This window comes from Daucus carota, chromosome 9 (assembly GCF_001625215.2).
Source record: "Daucus carota subsp. sativus chromosome 9, DH1 v3.0, whole genome shotgun sequence".
Classification (NCBI taxonomy): domain Eukaryota; kingdom Viridiplantae; phylum Streptophyta; class Magnoliopsida; order Apiales; family Apiaceae; genus Daucus; species Daucus carota.
The window spans coordinates 10,303,886-10,312,946 of record NC_030389.2 but is presented as its reverse complement, the minus strand read 5'-3'; the positions used below and the strand labels follow the sequence as shown (position 1 = coordinate 10,312,946).

The 9,061-nt window shown below is 33.9% G+C and overlaps 1 protein-coding gene across 3 annotated transcripts; it reads left to right on the top strand.

Annotated features, from left to right (window-relative positions):
• The first annotated feature begins 1,423 nt into the window (after nucleotides 1-1,423).
• LOC108203062 (protoheme IX farnesyltransferase, mitochondrial) lies at nucleotides 1,424-7,517 on the top strand. 3 transcript variants are annotated; one of them, XM_064084577.1, is made up of 8 exons: nucleotides 1,434-1,791; nucleotides 2,492-2,621; nucleotides 4,305-4,442; nucleotides 4,582-4,715; nucleotides 5,043-5,168; nucleotides 5,586-5,689; nucleotides 6,233-6,624; nucleotides 7,209-7,517. In XM_064084577.1, exons 1-7 carry the CDS (start codon nucleotides 1,541-1,543, stop codon nucleotides 6,619-6,621), a joined length of 1,272 nt encoding a protein of 423 aa, XP_063940647.1. In that variant the 5' UTR covers nucleotides 1,434-1,540; the 3' UTR covers nucleotides 6,622-6,624; nucleotides 7,209-7,517. The 3 variants fall into 3 exon arrangements, with proteins under 3 accessions (XP_017227264.1, XP_063940647.1, XP_063940648.1); XM_064084578.1 differs by having other exon boundaries at nucleotides 7,241-7,409; XM_017371775.2 differs by lacking the exon at nucleotides 7,209-7,517 and having other exon boundaries at nucleotides 1,424-1,791; nucleotides 6,233-6,702.
• Nucleotides 7,518-9,061: the final 1,544 nt, after the last annotated feature.

The window sequence follows — 9,061 nt, the reverse complement described above, 5'->3', positions numbered from 1 at the left end:
AAAGAAAAAGAGAGAATAACGAAGAAGGGAAAAAAGAACCAAACACATACTACTCTATCTAAACAAATTCTTCTAAAATGACACAATTGTTATTTAACAAGAATCAAAATTAACATATATGATAAAAATAATCATTAAATATGAAATACCAACACATAATGATTTAACGGATGATATACAAAGACATCATTGATACCATTATAACATGGGTCCAGGTCCACAGCATATGTATGCTGTGGAGTTATTAAAAAACATACAGATTTCTGGTCATTGGATGCATATCCAGTGGCCAGGATTAAAACAAAGTGTTAATATGTCCATCGCTTTTTTAGCGCTGGACGGGGGAAACCCTGTCCGGCGCTAAAAAAGCGCTGTATGTGAGAAAAATTGGTTTTTCCCGTCCAGCGCTAAAAAACCGCGAGGCATATTAAGATTTTGTTTTAATCCTGGCCGCTAGCCGCCGGATATGCATCCAACGGCCAGGAAGCTGTATGTTTTTTAACAGATTCACAGCGGACGAACCCTTATAACATATAGCTTTACTAAAAAATCTACCCGAGAAACAATTTTATAAAAAATGATAAATATTTTTACAATGTATTTGCAATTATTATCCTAATATCAATACGTGTTAATCTACTTTTTGATTAATTTTGAATCATATTTCTCATTTATTCATTTGTAAGAAAAATGATTTTATTTATTAATCATTGCTTTCTTATTTGTCTTGGTATTAGTATAACATGTTAGAGTAAGTAATAGTTACATGGAGACATGTTCTTCTCATTATTTATCTAATTTATTTATTTATTAAAATAACAAAGAAAAGAGTAATATAGTGTTAAACAAAAGTTAAATTATTATAATTATCTTTATGTTCGATTATTATAATTTATATTATAGTTGTATATATATTTTTGTTAGCTACGTAAATAATGTGTCAATTTAAAAATCTATACAGATATAATTATAAATTTATATTTCATTAATGTTATCCTTGAATAAAAGATATGATCGAATGTTGATATAAATTCAATTAGTATAATTCTTATTATATATAATTGTATATCAAAATAGGATGAGGTATCCGAAAAACTAAGATGTTCTCTACTTCATACTTACGTGTATAAATATTTTTTAACTATTTTTTGTTTCAATTATTTAAAACAATCTTATATTTTTTATTTTAAATAACACATCAAATTTGGTGAGTAATGTCATAAATTCTGTGGAATATAATTGATAAAACAATTATATTGTACACTATGCACTTGTTCTATTAACATCTTTCATAAAACTTTTTTTTTCTAAATTTTAATTTACCAAATATTTATATTTTTAAAAAATATGTTTAATTTTACAACATGAGTTCTGGTCAAGAAATTCTATAACCCAACCCGATTAAAATAAATATCACTGAATTAACATTTCTGCTGTGGAGTTCGTTTGGTCGAGTCCGACTCGGTTAATAAACCAAACATCTCACCTCAAATCAAACCCTCTTCATTTCTCCCCCAATTGACTCAGTCCAACTCGTTCAATGCTTCGTCGAAACTCACTGAGTTTCTCATGGAAACTCATCATTCCTCCCACAAGCCCGAACTCGTCGGCTCTCACTCACATCAGATCCACCAGCTCTATCGTTACGCCCACTGCTTCGACGTCCGATACGCAGAGCCTAGGGTTTCGAGTTGCCGATCGCGCGGTGGCTAATACGACGTCGTTGAGTGCGGTTGATGTGGCCAGACACTATGGACGCTGTTATTGGGAGCTCTCTAAAGCCAGGCTTAGGTCAGTTGTGTTTTTACTTCATTTTTTGTGTATGTATATGCGTGTGTGTATGTATGTATAGGTTGTTGTGAATTGAAGCGTTTAATTAGTGGTAAAGTATGTGTATATGTATGTACATCTGTTATATATATCCGTGTGCATATATCAGTTCGAAAGTTTAGATTGTTCGAGAACATATGCAATTGTTAAGAGTTACAATTTGCGGTTAGAAAATTTGTTTGCGGTGATTTGAATAATCGAAGAAAGAGAAAAGCTGTGTTTATGTAATTGGAATAAATTTTACAAGTAAAGCTTGGAATCTATTAACAAAGTTGATATCCGTAAAAGATATGGGAGATAGATTAATGTAGCGCTATTGTAAAACGAGGATGCTTGAACTTGGTAAATCGGAAGCAATTAGTGATAATGGGAATTTTGTCTGTGGTCATAAAAATAGAACTTCACTGTAAAGTCAAGGTGTAAATTGCACGGTAGCAATACAATAATTAAAATTTTTTTAAAGCAATTTTTTTAAGGTTCAGATTTGCAAAAGCATGATTAGTGGTAGCTCAAAGTGAAAAAGGCTAAAATTTTTGAGCTGTCCTAAGTCTAATTTTCAGCTGCTAGTAATTGTGTATTCTTGAATATGTGTTACACTAAGTCACGTATTCATTGCATCTTATGGAATCTCAAAGTCATCTTTCCGATAAATTTATTGCAGCATGCTAGTTGTTGCTACTTCGGGAGCGGGATATGTTCTTGGCAGTGGTAGTGCTATTGACTATTTGGGTCTCAGTTACACATGTGCCGGTACAATGATGATCGCGGCAGCTGCTAATTCCTTAAATCAGGTCTCTTCTTGATATAGTTAAACTTCTTGGTATTCAAGATGATTATTATATCCAGCCTTTCATAATCCCTATTTCGGACAGTAGGGATGTACTTCCATTGTTATCAAGTCGACGACTAGTCGACAAGTCGTTTTATAGAAAAAGTCAAGCAACAACTTATTTAGTCTGGCGACTTATTTTCAACATATCAGTGTATCCCTAATCTTTGTTTCATTTCAATTTCACATTATTATTTCCTTCCTTTCACTACCTTTTGGCTTCAGGCTATGTAATCTTTGTATCATTTTCAACATATAAGTATATCCCTAATCTTTGTATCATTTCAACTTCACATTATTATGTCTTTCCTATCACTACTTTCTGGCTTCAATTTATATGTGAACTAACAATCTGCTACGTCATATACATCTCACTCTTGCTTATTATCTTTTACTTTTGATTCAAACTATAAACTGATGTGTGTTCAACTATATTTTGTATATTAAATCTAGTAAAAATATGTATAAGAATGACTTGTCGACTTTTTACGACTAGTCGGGCGACTTGTCGACTAGTCGATTCCAAGGTATCCGGGCGCCGATGCTCGACTTGGCGCCGTAATAACCTTGTGTACTTCACTTGTTTTTTTAGCTTTTTTTAGTTCATCTTAATAAAAAAGGAGCAGGGTTTGTTTTTCGATAGGGAAAGAGACAGGGGAGAGCACTCGACTCTAAGTTGATTTTACTTGAGGAAGCTGAACAATTTTTTGCTTGATATGAGAGTTGAGCTTCGACTTGGCTCAATTGTGAGCAAAAAAGAATTCAGAATTTCATATAGTAGCAAGTTCAGAATTTATAATGTGCACATATTTGCATATTTTTAAATTTGAATATTTCTTTATCTGAGTTTTTTGCCTCTCTCTGTGTAGTAGGTTTAGAGTTGCCAACATGCCAACAGTACTTCCAATTTTAACATAGTTACAACTTACATGTTCTTCATGTTCAAAAAGTGATATAGTTGGTGTCGCCTACGAGGGAAGGCGGTAAAAAATGGATAGGCATCCAGCCCATCTTAATTTTAATGGGGTAGGCGAATTAGGCAAAGCCTAGGCGTTAAACTATGTAGAACTATATTTCTAATGCATATTGTTTGATTTCTTATTTTCATTACAATATATCTTGAAGTGGTAATATTTTTACAAAGTTGTGTTATTTGTTCGAATCATTGTACTCGAACAATCCAAAATATAAAAAGAACAGTTAATATATTCTAATTAATTTGATCAAATAAATTAATCTTGTGATAAATTTCTATTAAATATATTCAAAATATGTAACACATGTAATTATTATGAAAATACTCAGAATGTCCACATAATATATATTATAACTCTTACTAATGGTTTAGGATATGTTTACATAATATGTTATATATAGGCTTAGGCTGAACTGCTAGCTCATGTGATGGACTAGGCAAGTGCCTTACGACCTAGTTGTTCAAGCAGTTCACTACTACCTTGGTCCGCCATTATGCCTTGAGAAGTAGTGAAACATTTTTGTACACAGGTTTAGTTAATTTTGTAGCATGATGTGAGAAACAAATTGACATACATGGAGCATTTTGTTGCAGTTACTATGTCTATATTATGGTTCATCTTCAGAAATAAAGTAATACTGATTAATATTTTTCCTATTAATGTTGTAGATTTTTGAAATTAAGAATGATGCTAAGATGAAGAGAACAATGCGAAGACCACTACCATCGGGACGGATCACTTTACCTCATGCGGTCATGTGGGCGTCTTCTGTTGGTGTAGCTGGCACTGCTTTATTGGCATGGAAGGTAGCGTACTATTTTCTTATATACATCTCTGTTGTTTCATCAACATTTCTGGATAAGCTTGTTGATATTTTTATCACTATTTTTATTGTGTGCCTTGAATTGGGGATTATTATTACTTCTACTGACAAGTTTCTTACAGGCGAACATGCTGGCAGCTGGTCTTGGAGCCTCTAATCTTGTTCTCTATGCATTTGTATACACTCCTCTAAAGCAGATACATCCGGTAAACACTTGGGTTGGGGCAGTTGTTGGTGCAATTCCACCTCTTCTTGGGTAAAATCTTGTTGCTGGATCTTGGAATCTCTGAGAATATGAACTTGAAAGTTAAATTCAATACTTTGCAGTGATTACATGAGAACTAAGAGCTATGTGAAGGAATTTGAAAATGTAAAACTGAACTTCTTGACCAGAATTTATGAATACTACTAATGTTCTACATCCATCTTGGATGAGAAAATAACTTATTTTGTTGTCTGGATAAAAATGTCCATGATGAAAAATGTTGAATTGTTGCATGTATGTTGAGGTGTCCAATGTCAATTGTGAAAGGAAATGGGTGCTACTTGGTAGGTTGATATATTGTACAAATTTTGTGTGCAGGTGGGCCGCAGCTTCTGGTTCTATTTCACTCAACGGAATGATTCTTCCGGCTGCTCTCTATTTTTGGCAAATACCACACTTTATGGCCCTTGCTTATCTGTGCCGTGAAGATTATGCTGCTGGAGGGTATTCACCAACTCATTTTCCCCTCCTGCCTTTTAATAAATGAGCCTAACATCGCATTCCTTGGTATTGGATAGAGTACTTGCAAGATTTTTCACTTCTGGAGCTGTGCTCCACTTTTCCTTTTTATGATCAGAGAAAGAGCTATGACAATTTTTTAGTATCACATATGTTTTGCTGAACTGGTTAAATGGAATGCTATGAGTGCCATTGTAAAAATATACAGCAGAACATCTAAATATCTAATTGACATATTTGACTGGCTTGTTGGTGAATTTTAAATCTTTCTTAATCATGTTTGCTAGATGATGTTTATTTGTTATTACCCTATCCCTTTTCTTTATTGGTACCTTTTTACGAGAAAGAGCATTCTTTATGTATATCGAGCTTATGGTTTCAATTATTTTGTTTCATTTATAGGTTTAGGATGTTTTCACTTGCTGATGCGTCAGGCCACAGAACAGCTTTAGTGGCTTTAAGGAACTGCTTGTATCTACTTCCTTTGGGTTATGTGGCCTACGATTGTAAGTTTACTTGCATAGTTGCATCTACCTAGGAAAACTCTGATTTGTTTCTTACTCTACAATTCTTATTCATCTACTGTTCCTTTGTTTTCTTTTGAAATTTGCATTTCTATGTAAACGCGATTAAGCCAATCAACTAAATATCTCTCAAGTCTCAACTTATGCAATATCAAATTAGAATACTTTTAAACTCTTTATGTTTGTACTTGATTCAACATATTGAAACTAATGTGCAATGTGCTTGTCCGTGCTCTTTTTGTACCAAGTGTTTTTGTGTTTGTATTGACTTTTGAGTTCTCTTAATTTGAACCATCTATAAATAAAATTACCAACTTGGTTACTAAACCAGGTGGAGGAGCTGCCTTGTCCAAGTGATTAGTCAATTAAATAAACAGATTTGGCAGTGCTGATTCTTTTGAACAAATAGAAAATTCAGTAATCATGAGCATGAAAAATAAGTTTAGTGTAAATGTGCTATTTAGAGATTTTTCTTAATATTGGTTATTGCCACAAAAATTCCTTAAGATAGAATTCTTTTGGCAGGGGGTATTACGTCTGGCTGGTTTTGTCTTGAATCGACACTACTTGCACTTGCAATCACCGGAACAGCGATGTCATTCTATGTACACCGAACTACAGAAACTGCCAGGAGAATGTTTCATGCCAGTCTTCTCTATCTACCAGTATTCATGTCTGGGATTATGTTTCATAGACTTTCTGATAATCCGGAGCTCATATCAGTGAAAAATTCGGAGGCACTTGTTGGCTATACATCCACCTCAGAAGCTTCAGTAAAGGAACTTGAAAACTCAGATCAACAAAAGAAGGTGAAACGCGTTGATCCTAGTGGTCGTCAAAGACGTCCACCTGTAGCATTCGCTTCGGTGGCGCCATTTCCTTTTTTACCAGCTCCTTCATACTCTTCATATTGATTTGTAAGTCTTTTGATTTATACACCATCAATAAGTGTTACAAACTGACAATCTTCAATAGAGAGCTCACCCTTTGTATCACCTCATTTTTTAGTATTTTTTTGTCTTGTGTCACCTGTGTTTTTTTTAACTTAATTTTTCTCTCGAGGGTGTAATAAGTTATATAGGTTCAAGTTTTCAGAATGCTCTGACCTACCAATTTGTATGGAAGTGACACAAGTTCCAGTATAGCATTAAGAAGAAACTAAATGGATCTGTTTCTATAGATAAAAACGTTTCTCACTCTTCGCACAAATTTAATGATAAATTGTTTATTTCAATGGGAAATTGCTTGTTATGTCTGGAAGCGCCTATTCTAAACTCCAAAGTCATAAATTTAGTCTTTAATTTCGTTCTTACTTTTATTGGGATTCGGTTGTAGCTTTGGACTGTGGCCTGGTCTGATTAAAATTCTAGTTTTGTTTAGTTTATTAATATTAATTTTTATGTACTTGCTTTCGGCTTTGTTTTAGTGGACTTGTAATTTGTGTTGGCTGTCTAAATGTGAGATTTGTGTAATTAACATAGTTCTAATTCTAATTTCCTAGGATTTGCTCGCATGAACTTTCTGTTTTAGCAGTCGATGAGTGAATGCATGTAAATGTGGATTCGAACGAGTTGAAGCTGAAGAAGTAGATTTTATTCTTAGCTAATGTGCCCCATTTATAATCAGAATTTTGTTTGTTTATTTTTAATTTCTGTGTTCTTTGACTTTTACTAATTGCTAATGGGTGCATTATATGGTTTTAGCTTTTGTAACTAATTGCTACTGGGTGCATTGTATGGTTTTAGCTTATTTATAGCAACTGCAGAAAGAAAATGCAATATCTATCTGTTGGCAAAGTTTTGGTTTCAAACGCAGTGCCGGTCTTGACATTTAAGTATTGTCCCCCTGAGAAGTTAATAAATATTGGATACTTGCTATATAACGCAGTAATGTTTAATATACTACTCCCTCCATCCCAAAATAGTTGTCACATTTGGTTTTGTGCCGATCAAATTGACTAAAGTTTGACTGAAATATATTAATATTTTATCAATTGACAAAATAAAAAAAATATGTCACCGGAAATAACTTTTAATTTACTTTAAGATGTAATTTTCAGTTTTTTAAAATAATGAGCGAATCACTTGTAATTTTTGGTCAAAACTTAGTCAATTTGACCAACAAAAATAGAAATGTGACAACTATTTTGGGACGGAGGGAGTATTTATTATTAACTTCTTTGGCTATTAAGTAATTATATAAGTGGTTGCATAAAAGAAGAGCTAGAAGTCCCCAAGATTCGAGATAATAATTTTTCAAATACATATCGATACTGTTGAGGAAAGCAAAAACGAGAATATACAACTACAGTAGTGTAGTATTGTAAAGCTTTTTATTTGTTCCAATGTGGTTGCATAAGTTGCACCATCTCTGCAAAGAGAATAAGAATAACTGTTGTCACGGTGACAAGGCCGTTCAAATTTTGGCCAAGATGATGGTTTTTGTATGATTCTTGTCGAATAATCCAGGGAGAAGATGTATTTTCTTTTACCTCATACACATACTCTGCGTTTTCTCTCCTGAACAAGTTCAGAAGTGATCGTTTTCTCTCCTGAACAAGTTCAGAAGTGATCGGAAGTGGAAGATGCTTCAGTAATCTGTCTATGCTATGGCATCAGAATCTCAAAGCCTTCATTTTATAAACATATATCACCAGTTGACCATGAAAATAGTATATTAGTCCTTGTAAAAGGAATACAATTTCAGGACACTCGATCCCGTCAAAAACTCCTCTTTCACTTTAAAAATTTTGCAACCGGCTTCCCCGAAGATCCTACGTATTCAGCCCGTCGTAAATAAAGAAAAGATTTAAGTTGAATCAGAGCACCATAGATCAATATAGCAGATTCAGAATCTATGTGATACGGGGAGCAGTATGAGAGTCCAGAGGTTAAGGACTGAATGAGGATGAGGGTACATCCTTTTTGATTGGTAACTCAGAATCGTTTGAAGCTGCTCCGCATTCAGATTTCATAAGGTAAATGTCTAACAAAATTAAAATTCAGCACTAGTAAAAAGTAAAAACCAACAGAATTGAAATGTGAAGGAAAACTAATCACCCTGTAATGTCAGTACAAGAAGAGCCTAAGAGCAATCTTCATTTAGACTCTTAACTTGAAATTTGAGGAGGATGAGAAAAAAATTTGCTCCAAGAGACTCTTAGGGATTTAAAGAGCCACTAAGAGTCTCTTGGAGCAACATTGACCGAAAACCCGAACCGCTTGACTGCCCCCTTCATACTCGATTCATTAGGGTACTCTCCCTCCTCAAATCTCAAGTTAGGAGCCCAAATGAAGAGTTTTTTGGAGATGCTCTAACAGCCTCATATTTCTATTTCCTCTCTCCTCAAAGTTA